A 14,254-nucleotide genomic window follows, 5' to 3' on the forward strand; every position below is an offset into this window, starting at 1 on the left:
ACAGGATATCCTCATGCAACAACGGTGCCGATAACTCATCCCTCGCTTCCTCCGCTCCGCCTGTTTTGCCTCAGCTCCATCATTTTTTGGCTCTTGCGAAACACCCCAGCAGCAGCGGTTACGCCCAATTCGGCAACATAACCCAGGCCTCCTTGCATCATCACCGCTTCTTCACCCCCGTCGCCTTTCACCAATCCCATTCTCAGAAGACGATTTTCTCAGAGTCTTCATCCAACACGTCGCACTACGACGTTCTGAATTGTGAGTCAGAGCTGCAGCAACAGCATCCACTAGCCAATTTACCCCCTTGTGCGCATCTGCCCAGTGTCTTACCGCGGTGAGGCCTGGCGAATCTCATCCTCACATGGCGCTCAGCTTATAAAGTTGTCGCCTTATCCCCAAACTTTCTTTCTTCCTCAGGATTCAAATCACACTCTTCATCATCTCATCCAACCAACCAAACCGACAACATGGCTAACAAGCTCGGTGCTCAGAACCAACGCATCAGAACGTGCTCTCGCCGTTTGATCAACACATCCTCCTCCAAGATGGTTGTCAGAGAAATCTCCAGCACCTCCAACATGGGCCGCGGCGCCTACGACACGACTGGTGTCCCCAAGCCTCCCCCTCGCCCCAAGCCTCGATAAATCTGCTTCACGCCGGTTTTTCCTCGCAACATCCACCGACGTGCCATGAGCATGATGAACGACACACACATCTTCCCGCCCGCGGGCCTCGCGGCTGACGCGCTGGCATTCTACGCGCCACCGGACAGGGGCAACAACCCGCTTTCTGCCCGCTGCTGCAGCGTCTCATTCGAACATACGCACACCATTACATCCCTACAACACTTCTAATACTGGCGGTCTTTTCTCCAAATGTACCACCTCGTCTGTACAACGTCCTGGCCGATTTCGCAACAACATTACCATACAACCATTTTAATACGCATTCCTGTCGAAGACTAGAACACACCGGCTCGGAGCCACAACTTGCTTCCCAGCAGCAAGGCGAATGGGAACGCTCAATCACGGTTTTCATGATGCGGCATCGAAATTTTTCTTTGATCTTTCTGGGATCACAATCCCAGCTGTACTTTGGGTGGGAAAACACAAACGGCATGGCGTTACAACATAGACGGATCTGGGTTTTTCTGGGACTTTGCCCTATGGATGGCTCGTTTTGGTTATCCATCCTGTCAGCTCTCACATCCTGCATCTGGGGTCCCCTTCAGCGTCCTACGAATCGAAATCCGACGACGACAACAATATCCCCGGCGGATCCATTCCAAACTGTCGGTGAGCCACCATAGACAGCATGGTCGGGCAGCAACGCATGAACAACGCAACCACCACCCTCGACGCACATGGCACTTAGCCGCCTCAACCGTCGCTCAGGGTGTGAGACGACAATTTTTCTTTTTTATTCACTCTTGGGGGGTTTTCACTTTGGACACGGGCGAAAAGCAACGCGAGAGTTGGGGCGATTGGATTTCTTTTTTTTCTATCTCTTCTGCTTTAGGCAACTTGATTTGGGAGACGGGCTACAAAAAATTCTGGGATACGGGCTGGGAAAAGAACTTGATTCGCATATAGACTCTGTTTTTGGATTTCTTTTTACTTTGTATCACTACCCATTTGTTTTGTTTGGCTTTTCTCTTTTTCCCCTCTCCAGGCTTTAGGATACCTCGCGGGTCCCCTGAGAGCGAGATCGCCTAGGACATGTCAGCAACGCTTTCCTATTACCTTACTTTATTCCCCGACCTTGTCAGAACAAGGCAAAATGGCGACGAAGGACAACTTTTATCCATCACTTACACCATTTATTCCCCCCCCTGCTTGGCTTTGCTCTTCTGTTTCTTCCCCAACGTGTAGTCGAGAACCACCAAAAGGCTTCGCGGCCACTGTTTTGTTTTTATTCTTTCTCGTCTTGAGTCCTTAATATCGGAAGCGGCTTGGGCTGGACTCAGGAAAAAGAAGATACCCCGCGGGTTTAGCCCTCTTTTAGACTTGTATCTATTAGTTACCTTTCTCTACAAGAGTCTAGGATAGCTACACAGCGCTCAATCGTATGGAAACAAAAAGCTTATTTCATCACAACGCATTTTGAAGCATCTGAATATTTTTTTGACATTTGCATCGCATCTTCACGACATGATCAACCAACGGAGCCCTAATTACATCACTTGGTCCAATATTGCGACGCACACATAGATAAAACCACCACACCCTGACGCGTTTGTGCTCATGTTCGGGCGCTCTCTCTCTTGCTATTCGTGACGTAGCCGGGCACATTCCAGATCGGTCAGATTGGTGCGAGTGTGTGCAGGATGCATCTCGGGCGGACAGGGGTGTCGTGCGTACTGGCGGGCGACTTCAACATTCCTGATCGGTATGCCGGGCGATTTTGCTTTTACGAATTAGTAGAATGGAGGGGTTGTTGAGTCGTTGGTGATGATGGTTGGCGCAAAGGACCCAAGGGGGCAGGCGGCGAAGGGAGAGAGGATGACCGATGACCAACCGGTAAGCGCCAAACTAAACTGACAGAGCAAAGAGAGTCACAGAGTGTCATTGAAATCTGCTCATTCAAAGAGGCGAAAAGGCTAGACGGGTGATGTATCCGGGGAGGGAAGGGAGAGTGAGACTTTTGAGGAGGAGGGGGAGGGGATGATGGATGGGGGNGGGGGGGATCGGAAGCCGGGGGCGGATGCGGTGCGCGGGAGTGAGTGGTCTGGTTGGAGAAAGGGCCCCGGTTTGTCCCAACTGACATGACTGCGACATGCCGGCGGCGGGCCCCCATTCATCCATCCATCTTTTTGTCTCCCCTTTCCCGACTCGGTACGGGGTCTCGATCCTGACTAAGAAGAGGTTCTTGATGTGTCTGACATATCGAGGACGAGCGAGGGTTTTCCTTGGTGGTGGGCGGTGGTGGCTGCTGCGAACTACTACTACAAGTCAGACTACGCGATGATCGACACAGCCGTGCCGTCCATCCAGAGACCATGATTCTCAGCTAAGACGGTAAGACCTGGACCGGCGCTTATGCGCGGGCAATCATTTTTTTTTTTTTTAGGCCATTGTATATGCTGAAAGAGGCAAGGGAAACATGTTGGCCATCCTCCAAACGGAAGAGCTTGCAACAGAGGGGGGCCCAGGTTGTGGTAGTACAAAGGTGGTTTCTTATTTTTCGAGAGGAGGATGTCGTAGATCGTGCATACGGGCCATGCGGGTTTGGGATGTGTGCAGCCGGGGAAGACGGTTTTGCATGGGGGGGGGGGGGGGGGGNTTTTGGGGGGGGGGGGGGGGGGGTGTAGTGGTGTTGATGATGATGGTGATGACTATGCATTCTGTGGCGCTTTTTTTTTTTCTTTCTTTCTTTCTGCCCGTCCCCTTTCCTCAGTGACCGCAGAGGCGCATCGCATCGCGTTGCCAATACGCAGGACGGTATGCAGGGAATTGAAAAGAAAGAAAGCAGACCGAGGCAGCGGACAAGGTGAAGCCTTGGAGCAGAAAAGCAAGAATAGCACACCACGGATTTTAGAGTCCAGTTGAGGTTCGGATGGCATGGGACATGGTTAGGGGGCCCTTGAACGGAAGTAACTTGTTGCGATGCAGTGCTACGACCTACACCAAACCCTCGTCTCGTTCGAACTCACGTCGAGAGAGAGTGAGTGCAGAGAGAGAGACAAATGCGACGTTGGGAAAGCTATTTTTGCGCATTGGATGTTTTACACTTTGCTTTATCCCCTTGCGGCCGGCAATGGCGCAGCGCAGCGCAAATCGCAGCGACAAGGATAGTTGGGATCGAACTCGACTCGACTCTTTTGGCGATTTTTTGTTTCGATGGAGCCAGTCCAGTCCCCTTCGGACCGTCGCCTGCCGCGTAGCTGCGGCCCGACTGCGTGGTTGGGAGGAGCCAGCTGAGAGAGTTTTTGCCATCGCAGATGATGCGCCTGACGCCATGAATGCGACGTTGGGTAGGTCCCCCGAGATGAAGTGCCTACCGCGCTACCTGGACAGGCTGGATGAAGTTGGGGGGTGGCTACGCAATGCAGTGCGAACAGACACAAGACCGAGCGACAGAAAAAAAAGTTGCCGGCCCGGATGTGTTACTGCAGACGTTCCGGTTGGAAGGGCGACTTTTTCAATTTTTTCATTCTTGGTTCCTTTCGCGTACCGTGTCCAACCAATTCCCCGTCTGGGACATGGTTTCCTTGATGGACGGGCTCCGAGACTATGGGTTTAGCTGAGTCTGATGCTGTGTGTGTGTTTGTGTGCTGGCTTGGTGCGCCGGGACCTTCATCTTGGGTTTAGGTCACTGTGATACTGAGGATTGTCGTCGCATACGAGAAGCGGCGCGCGTCGGTCGCGCGGGAGCACCGCGTCGGACGCGTTTGGCTCTTTGGACGACGGATACACTACTTCCTATATGGGGCGATGGTGCCTTGCATTAGACTATCCGTTTTGCGCGACGATGGACGGAAGAGGCAGAGGAAGAAAAAGGGGATTTAGACTTTAATTTGGGGTAGGGGCAGAGATCGGGTACGGCGCGGTAATGAGGCGGCTAGTGGTAAGGTACACGCAGCCTAGGGCTAGTGGGACGGGAATTTCAGGTTTTTGCGACTAGACTGCGTAACAAACAGGTGATGGGCTATCCGGTCGACGATGGCGGCTGCACTAATAGGACTTGGGGGCAGGACGATGGACGGGAGCGATTTGCGCGAAAAGAAAGGGGGTGGTTGTGGTGGTGGTTGTGGTGTGAGTATTGTTAGCCAGGCACACTTGCGACTTTCGCACGCAGCGCAGTCCAGGCGCCGCCGCCATCAGAAACGGCCGTGGTGATGGTAGTGGTGGGCAGCAGGGAACAGGAAGAAAGAAAAAGGGGGTGGTGTGTGCTGGCAGAAAAAAAAAAAAAAAAAANAAAAAAAAAAAAAAAAACCGACGGGACAAGCTGACTGCTTGCTGCTTCCTCGGCTTCCCTCTCTGCTGGCTGATTGCGCTAATGCAGCCGGCGGCGTCCCGGGAACCAAAGCGCTGGGACCTTCTTTTTTCTCATTCTTTCTTCCTCCCATCGGGAGTGGCCCGCGGTGGGCCAGGGGTTCCCTCTTTTCTTTTTTTCCTGCTGTTTCTGATTTCCCCGACCAATCAGAGGATGCGCTTTGACCGAGATGGTGGCTTGTCCCACTCTTTTCTTCTTCCTCATCAGCTGAAGCCCGGGCTCGGTGAGGTCCAAGGTGTGACCCAGGTGAGGGATGGCCTTCACCTTGACACACCTTATCTCACCTCGTCGAGGAGGACGGTGACGACCCAGCCCAGCTGGAAATTGATAGGGGCTCTGATGACACGACAGCTTGTTTGCCCATTCTTTTGGAGTTTTGAATGCACATTGATCGCCTTTTTCGAGCAATCAGATATCATTGATTTTGATGAGACTTTCTATTGGTGGATGAAATGCATTCGTGTTTGTGCGTTTTCTTTTCTTTTTATTTGCATCGGTGGTGGTGCTGTGTGTGTGTCGTCTCGCTTGTTTCGCATCGAGAGGTCACCCTCCCATTTCGCTGTTTGCAGGGCCCCTTGCAACTCAACCACCAACAACAACCTGCTGTTTGTGCCTCGACCAGCTGTTGGTTGGAAGTCCGGTGTTGTTTCTGAATGTCCCATTGTTGGTTCCTCGTTCCAGAGTGTTTGCCCTCTGTTGGTGATGCGAAATGTGATAGGATCAACATCATCTCCAGGGGGGGTGACCGCCCGCCGTTATCATTCTCCCCTCCAACCATCTACAGCCGGCTCAATCCACCATTGCCGTTGGTCGCGTCCGTTGCGAGTCACGACAAACTCTCTCTCCCCGTGGGATTCTCCCTTGGCCTCCTTATCTTATTTGGGGGGGTTACATCCAAACGACACAATGCAGACGCAGAGTCGCACTCCGGCACACTCAGTTGCGACGTCGTCCGGATCCGGAAATACAGGTACAGTGCCACGAGTGCCTGAGTCTGGCTTGCCTTCCTGTGGCGCCAACCGGAAGTTTGGGAACTCGTGGCCAGCTACGTACCCACCACTTCCTTCTTGAGCCTGCTGCAGCAACTTTGATATTTCCCCAGGCTATCAAATATGGAGATGGTTATGGCCAACACGCAAACCGCACCGCACGAGGTATCCATCCTCCGGATATGCGCCCCGGTGGCGGCGGGAACTGGAAGCAGCAAACATGTCATCGTGATGCGATGTCTTGATGACGTCCCCGGCCCCGTTCGCCGACGATGGCGACCACGACTGCGACAGCGACAACAGACACACGGTGGCTCGACGCTACGCATTGCGCGGGATCCAGGGACGCGGCCATCCAGACCAAAGAGATCAAAGACCTCTTTCCCTCCTCTCTTCGGCCCCCATCCTGAGGCTATGCGACGCTTCATCGGCCGAGAAGCGAGAAAATCCGGAACCGCAGAGTAAAGACCGGGTTTCGGAAGTCTCGAGACCTCAGCTCACCGGGGCCTTGGATCATGCGGCTCAACACGCCACAACGAGAGCGAGACCTCACAGCATCCGCAGCGCCTCCTGGAGCGTGATCTCCCCGCCTCGGTAGAGTTTGACATCCCACGCACTGCGACGCCTCTTGCCGTCGGTTCCTCTCTCTGGGGACCAACCGTCCGTCACGAGGAGGCGAAAACCCCCTTTTGGGGAGCCCAGGTCTCGCCCAGATTGCATAAGATGGGCCAAACATTGAGGAATTTGGAGCCCCCCACCCCACACAGGAGGAGCGACAGAGGAGAGGGGGATGGGACATTTGACAGCAGAGATCATCCTTCCCACGTTTCATCCCATCTTTCCATATGTTCGGCGCACACAATCTCTCTCTGTTGTGTGCCCAAACCCCATGACTTTTCCCTCAGGATGGGGGCCCTCCTTTGGGTCCCCAACCTCCTGGTAAAAAGCTCCTGCCCATCTGTCGATCCCCCTGCCCTCGCCCTCGGTGGCATTGGAGTTTGGGATTGGGGGTCCATTCGGTGAGAGGGAGGCACTGAGCGAGACCCCTCGCCCTTGATCGTCACGGTGAGAGAAGGAAAGCAAAACAAAAGTCACCACCAGCCGGGGGCAGGAGGAGGAGGAGCAAGGTCCTCATTCCCAAACGCTCCAAATTTCCCGGGGCTGTGGTTTTGGAACTCTTCTCTCTGGCTTCTTTCCTTCTTTCCAGAGGGGCCCAGCGAGGGAGCCAGCCCAGGTTCATGGTCCAGGTCCGGGTTCAGGGGAGGCCCCCCGGAGGCCCGCAAACGACGACAGACAGGGCGGACGGCCGGTCCCAAGTTACCAAATGCCCTTTTTTCGCAGCGGTGGGGCCTTCATGGACCATGCGGACCGGGACCTGGACAACGGCATCCCGGGGCATGGATTCCGGGTCCCCGGGGGCCATGATGAGAACAATGTCTCCTCTTGTTCTTTTCTTCTTCTTCGAACCCGGCCCATCTCCACTCTTTGCCTCCATCCACTGGGAAACACTGCCGGTCCACGTCGACGGTGGCCGTCTCCACCCGCCGCGAGAGAAAGTGACAACGGCCCCGGGCGACATGAACACCGTCCACGAAAGCCTGCACCGTGGTCCGTACCGCACCGCTGTCATCATCCATGGAAATCACGATTGACACACACCCTCGACGAGGTTGTTGCGTGGACCCCTCCCCCCCCAGCTGAAGCAACTGAAGCAGATCCACAGCTTCTTCTCGCTTGGCCTCTGCTCCTAATTTACCACGTTATTTCCAAATTTCAGATTTTCCTTCTAGCGGGACCCTCTTTTTCCTTCTTCTCGCCTTCTTCCGTGTCTGGGCAAAATGCCCATGCCCAACACATAACTCCACCAACAGACAGACAACGGGCTTCACCTTCTTCTTACCAGGCCCCCGGGGACGGGCAAGAAGACGACGCACCATGGCCGCTACCACCCCAACACCCCTCCCCTTGAACTGCCAGCGCAGCACCCATCACACCGCAAACCCCAATTTTAAAACCGTTGGGCTGCTGTGCTTGCTTGCCTAGCTGGCCTACGGGTACCACCACCGCCCATCCACCCCTTCACCGATGGCCGCGCTGGCTGGCACAGCTGGGCGCTAACACTGACGCTACCGTTCAAGCGCTGGGCGGCTCATCTCATCATCTTCCCCGGTGACCAGGGCGATGGTGAATGTTTTCCGCTGCCCAGGGAGAGAGACAAACACACATTGCAGTTTTGACAACGACCACCGACCCCCTGGGGATGTTGACTCACCGGGCCATCACTGTGAGAAAATTTGCAGTCGTTCTCGGTCAACACACGCAACTAACACTACCATCGGCATGGACAACTGGCAAACATGGGGGCGAAGGAAGATCCAGCCCACCCCCGTCATAGCTTAGTTATCTGCGGTAAGTTGACCGCCGCATCGTCCTTGACCGCATAATGGTCCCCAACGGCACGCGGCGGACGGCGCACATGCACATGCATCGCCCATCATCCACCGTCCCATTCCCATTCCCATCCCCATCCCATCTCCCTTGCTGCCGCTACCGCTACCGCTACCGCTGCCCGCTACGTTGCGTTGCGTTGCCTCGGTGAGGCCTCACCGGTGATGTGGACATCTCTGCCAGCCCTGTCAAACACGGGCGGTGGAGGGAAGGGCCTTGCTTGTCTGATATTCACTCATTTGCCGGCGCCCCATCCATGGAACATTTGCAATTCCTTCTAGAACTCCCGCAGACGTGCCGAGTCATTGGGTCCTACCGCTCTTCCATCCCTTGTCCCCCTGCCTGTCTGTTCCGTCTGTCCCCCGGACCCCGGGGGCGCTCTAACTCTTATCACGGTGCTACCGAGTGCCAGGCTCAACATCATCATCAAAACGTATCCGTACGCCGTACACCCTGACCGCCTCCCCTCCCCGGCGACGAGGCTTTCTAGAAGGACTTTTTTCCTTTCATCTGCAAGATGACGGGGACACTGCATCTGCCGTACCCAGCTTGACCCTGCTCCTCGGGATTGTGACAGCTCACATGGGGAAGGGGAGGGAGGGGGGGCGTGCCGCGTGCCGTGGGCGGGCGGCTTACACCTAGATTCCAGGGTACACATCGCTTGTTTCCTCTCGTCAGTCAAACCATCCAGCTGGTACCTTTCTCTCTCACGATATGGAGAAGAGAGGGGCCGGACGAAGGGGAAGGGAAGATCAGTGGGATATACGGGGGCGTGTGCGTCTGCAGGGGAGGGTTGGAGGGGGATGCGGTTGTGCTGTTCACAATATGGAAACACGAGACATGAGGCTCAAAGGCGGTGTGACGATGTGCAGCAAAAAACGTGTCGTCCGGGAACAAGACACACACAAAAAAAAAGGGAGGCGGGGGCAGCAAAGAGGAGGAGCAAAGGCAAGGACAACTCACGTGCGTCTGACCAACGGCATGCCCTCGCGGATCCTCGTCCACTCATCCAAATCCACGTCGACGAAGCCAATGGCCCCCTCGGCGCCCTCCTCGGCCCTGCCGTCGGCGTCCACACCGCCGAGCTCCAGCCTGACGGCGCCCCAGGGATCGACGACCATGCTGTGGCCGTAGCTGCTGCGCTTCGCGTTGTGCGCGCCGACCTGCGCCGCGGCGACGACCCAGCTCTGCGTCTCGATGGCGCGCGCGCGCAGCAGCGTCTCCCAGTGCGCGCGGCCCGTCTTGAGCGTGAAGGCGGAGGGGTACAGCAGGACCTGGGCGACGCCGGCGCCGCCGTTCTCGGGGAGGAAGGTGCTGCGGGGCGCCGGGTGGGTGAGGGCGAGGGCGGGCTCCGGGAAGCGGAGGTCGAAGCAGATGAGGGAGCCGACGCGGCCGACGGCGGTGGGGAACGGAGCGGTCAGGGCGGGGCCGGCCTGGACGGTGGCGGACTCGCGGAGGGCGCCGTAGTCGAAGAGGTGAAGCTTGTCGTAGGTCGCGGCGGCGTTGACGGAGCCGTCTGCGTCGATCCAGAGGCTGCGGTTGAGGAGTCGGGGGCCGCCGCCGGGGGAGGGTGGCGAGGGCGGGGCCGGGACGTGGATGCCGACGTTGACGGCGAGCGAGTGCTGCTTTGCCGCTTCTTGGAGGCCGAGGACGAAGGGGGATGTGGACTCGGGCTGGGCGAGGGAGAGAGATTCCTGGGGGCTGGACGCGATGTAGTCTGCGGCCTCGGGGAGGAAGAGGACCTTGCGGGTGTCAGTTGGGGATGACTTTGTTGCGGGACGTCTTTTATGAGGCGTTGGCAACGAGCATGTCTCTCTGCCTTCGCGACGACTCAGAACGAGTGTTTTGGGGAAGAAAGCCATACCTTTGCGCCACCAACAGCGGCCTTGGCGACTAGTTTGACGCACTGCTCGAGGTTATGCGCCAGCGACGCGGTTGAGCATATCTGACCGACAGCCTGTGTGATGCCAAGACGTCAGTAGAGTTGCGGCTACACCACGTGGCCTTGCGTCGAGATGTGGCAGACCGTACCGCGATCGCCATTGTCTGGGAGTGAGATGGGACGATATGTTAAGACCTGGGATTGTCCTGGGATGAGACACATGAACGTTGGGATCTGAGATGGTGTGGGTGCGAGTGTACAGCACCACGTGGCGGGGAACAACGTTCAAAAGAAACAAGAGGACCACAGGTCAGAGGTGGATGATGGTTCATGCAAGTTTGACGAAAGTCAAGGTTGTCGATGAAGAGGTGAGTGATGCCGTTCATCGGCATGTTTCCTGCCTTATCGCTTATCTTGCGGTGGGTTGCAGCGGGGTAGACTTGGTGTCGCCATCCCGACCGTCTTTCCCGCGGTCAATGACAACATCAGATGAGACAAGCCTTTTCATTAATCAACTCGGTCAAGTCGATGGCATTGGAACGCCCTATGAAGTGAGTCGCTGGGCCTGGCTAGTCCTTGGACTCAGTACCACTCATCAGCATCGTGCTCCCCATCCAACTTCCCCTCCTTCTCCAACCGTGCCAACGTCTCCTTGCATCTCGCAACCACGGCCTTGCCGTACTCCGGCCCGATCGGCGGTGACGGCTTACTGGTATCGTGCCTCAGCCAAGGTACCTTCTTCTTGACGCCCCCAGCCCCAGCGACGCCCTTCTTGATGGTCTCGAGCGCCTCGTCGTCGAACGCAGCCCCGAGGATGATGGCGCGGGGTGGGACGGAGTAGTTCCCCGTCCCGATGGCGCTCGAGTCCGGGTGGGACGGCGGGGTCTGTCCCGTTAGAATCGCCGGGATGATGGCGGCTCCTGAGGCGGGCGTCAAGATGAAGTGGACGACTGCGTTTTGGGGGGAAAAGGTGTGAGCGGATCGGCCCGTCATCGATGCAGCCCGGGTGTGCCAGACGACAGAAGCTTACCTTCATATTCCGGCTTCAGGCCTTCGATGACGACACGGCCGACGACCTCCGCCTTGCCGCAGACGACGACGGGGATCGGTGCCTTGTTCGTCTCGGAATCCATCCCGAGCAGTTCGCGCAGTGAGGACGGCGCGTCTTGTTGGTTCTCGGCGTCTTCTCTTGCTTTTATCTGCCATTCATGCATATCTCTTTTGGGTAATTGTCACTGTTGATGTTACTCTTGGATCCTCGATTGTTGTTCGCTGCGAGTTGCCAAAGTGCCCTCGATTGAGAGGGCGACAATCGCTCTTTAAATGCAATGTCTCACGTCAGACTCGGTTAGTTGCCGTAGTCCGCGGTCTTCAAAGTCGCCCTCGGTGCCGAAACTCCACGGAATTAACGCAGCGATCAATTGCTCCGAATCCACGCTGGCGTTGGCCGACATGTGTTGTGTCACCCAGTTTGCATGAACCATTTCTCTCGTATTGGTTTTGTGCTTGATTCTTCAATTACAGTCCTCTTAACTATTATGATTATGACGTAGATGGCTGGCTCCATCACACGACTTTATGCAATGCACTTCTGTATTTACATGCCAGGCTAATCGCCTAGATTAGGCAACCCAGACCATTCTGGTACAGGAAATCAGACATCTTGCTCGTCACCTCAACGTGAGAAGTGCTCTGTTGGGTGGTTAGCATTGTGTCCGCCCACGATTCAAGGGGGTCAACTTACGAAAGCCAAGCCGTGTCCAGCCTTGGGAACAATGTACGCCTCGAAAGCGCTGGCATTCTTGAAAATCATACCCGACGACGCCGGGATCGAGGGCAGATCCGGGTTGCCCGTCGCGAGGCAGTTTCCTCCGCAGAACGGAATATCTCTCTCTGCAGGAGACCGTCAGCGTCTAATCACCAATATTCACAACAGTCGTGGACTTACCACCAGTGACAATGAGGACAGGCCCCTTGAACGCGTTGGGCGACGCAGCCTCGCCGCCAACAGTCAACAACTCGCCCACCGTGACCGGCTGTCCCGCCTCGTACACGGCCGTCAGGATCTCCGGCTCGAAGTTGTCCGGCCCGAAGAAGTTGACCTGCACGCCACCCTCGTACGCGGACGCAATGTACCCGTCCGCGTAGTTGCTCAGCGCCGGCACCTGGTTCGCCTGGATGAAGGCGCCGCCGAGGATGAAGTCCGCCAGGAACGACCCGTTCTGCGCGAAGCCCGTCAGAATGATGCCGTCCGAGACGTCCGGGTACAGTGCCGTCAGCGCGTAGCTGTGCGCGGAGCCGAACGAGTGGCCGACGTGCACGACCTTGGCGAACTTGCGGTCCTCGAGGCCTGGAAGGGTGCTGTCGCGGACCTTGTCGGTCAGGGCCTTGAGGGCGGCGACCTCGAGCATGGCCTGGATCTCGTTGACGGGCTCGCCGTGCGAGGACTGCGCGATGCCGAGGCGGTCCCAGGTCAGCGTCGAGAAGCCGTAGTCGTCGACGACGGGGCCGACGTAGCTGTACTCGCCGCCCTTAGCCGAGAAGTCCCAGTAGCTCCTGTCGAAGCCGATTCCATGGGTCAAAATCTGGATGACGGCGCCCGGGCCGGCGTCGGGCTCGCAGTAGGTCGAGGCCAGCTGGTAGGTTCCGCTGACGTCGGCATACTGTTTGAGTTGTTAGTTGAGGGCTCCGGTCGGTGAGCAAGCTTGAGAGTGCTGGTTCGCATCGACTTACATCTTTCAGTACTGTCGCGGTGTAGTTGGCCCCTTGTTGTGAGAGGTCAAGCAAGAAGTTGGTCACTTCGACATTCGTCTTGGGGACCTCGATATCGAAGACGGCGTTCCGTGCCGAGATGTCGACTTCGACAGTGATGTTCTTGCACATCCTGGCCGAGGCCAGAGCCGCAAAGGCCAGGGGTAGTGTTGTTGAAATTAGGTTTACCATTGTGATGAATTGTGTTGCACTTCGTCGTATGTAATGCTCACAGTAGTTGATCTGGGCTGCGTCGTGATAATCCAAGACAATCAAGAATTGGGACATGGACCAGGCTCGCGGGTTATATACGTAAAATGCCGAGAGGCCGCGATCATCGTCCTCCTCTCCGCAACAAGCTGACAGGCAAATTGTGATAAGCCCCCGACCCGTAGTCAGGACCCATCACCACCGGGCCAGCCGCCTGCGCACGCATGATGTCAACAGTCATTCCTTAAGCCTCGGTATCGATGGAATTGGGCTCAATGAACTCACCGTTTAAAGCCAGCCGTAGCCATCCAGGCACCTGGCCGCGGTCCGGTTGTCGTCCTAGGCTTGAGCCAGCCGGACTAGCCGTCTAGCGTGCCAAAAGCCAAGCTACAACTTTTCTGGAATGTTTTTGCGTTTCAAAGGAACCTTGAAAGTGTAAACACGCTTTGTGGGTGGTATCTAATAATTCCATATATCCTGCATGCTCCTTCCCGCGGAGTTTGCTCCGCCTCGACCGCGCTTCGCTGCGCCCAATCCCAAGAACAAGCATCGTTAGCCTTCAACACCACAGCAAACAGATGCCGGATAGGCTATTTGAGATATTTCAAATTGTCGCAGATCTCACTTCGCGTGCGCTTAGTGAGCGACTGCTAGCCCGCAACAGATGCGCAAGATGACGGCACCACCAGGTGGACTTCCACTCAACCCGTCCTAGCTCTTAGCGGCAACGCCTCAGCCGGGCGCCGTCGACATCAAAGACTGCTGGACCCCGAGTTTCTTTGCCCAAATTGTTAAGGTTATTTGTCACAACCATCCTGATTTACTAAAAAACAAAAAACAAAAAAACACTGCAGACTGCAGGATCAAGGGTTCGACAAACCCACAAGATGGCTCGAGGCACCTGCTTGCCCAAGCTCTAAGCCATTGACAACTAGCGGGCCCTCTCACGATCACTAAACTGTCAAAGATCGCCGGG

At 56.2% G+C, this 14,254-nt stretch overlaps 3 protein-coding genes across 3 annotated transcripts; all 3 read right to left on the reverse strand.

The window, feature by feature from the left end:
* Positions 1 to 9,394: 9,394 nt before the first annotated feature.
* On the reverse strand, positions 9,395 to 10,478 carry GCG54_00003293 (putative hydrolase nit2; the record flags this gene model as incomplete). The annotated part of the gene is made up of 3 exons (XM_045403366.1): positions 9,395 to 10,177; positions 10,300 to 10,392; positions 10,467 to 10,478. The coding sequence occupies 3 exons, from the start codon at positions 10,476 to 10,478 to the stop codon at positions 9,395 to 9,397; spliced, it is 888 nt and encodes a 295-aa protein (XP_045261647.1).
* Positions 10,479 to 10,899: 421 nt separating this feature from the next.
* GCG54_00003294 (uncharacterized protein) lies at positions 10,900 to 11,531 on the reverse strand (the record flags this gene model as incomplete). The annotated part of the gene is made up of 2 exons (XM_045403367.1): positions 10,900 to 11,267; positions 11,348 to 11,531. The coding sequence occupies 2 exons, from the start codon at positions 11,529 to 11,531 to the stop codon at positions 10,900 to 10,902; spliced, it is 552 nt and encodes a 183-aa protein (XP_045261648.1).
* Positions 11,532 to 11,934: 403 nt separating this feature from the next.
* GCG54_00003295 (uncharacterized protein) lies at positions 11,935 to 13,260 on the reverse strand (the record flags this gene model as incomplete). The annotated part of the gene is made up of 4 exons (XM_045403368.1): positions 11,935 to 12,009; positions 12,062 to 12,210; positions 12,266 to 12,980; positions 13,051 to 13,260. The coding sequence occupies 4 exons, from the start codon at positions 13,258 to 13,260 to the stop codon at positions 11,935 to 11,937; spliced, it is 1,149 nt and encodes a 382-aa protein (XP_045261649.1).
* Between the last annotated feature and the right edge of the window lie 994 nt (positions 13,261 to 14,254).

The sequence above is a fragment of the Colletotrichum gloeosporioides genome (genome assembly GCF_011800055.1).
Source record: "Colletotrichum gloeosporioides strain Lc1 chromosome Unknown consensus_63, whole genome shotgun sequence".
In the NCBI taxonomy this organism is placed as follows: domain Eukaryota; kingdom Fungi; phylum Ascomycota; class Sordariomycetes; order Glomerellales; family Glomerellaceae; genus Colletotrichum; species Colletotrichum gloeosporioides.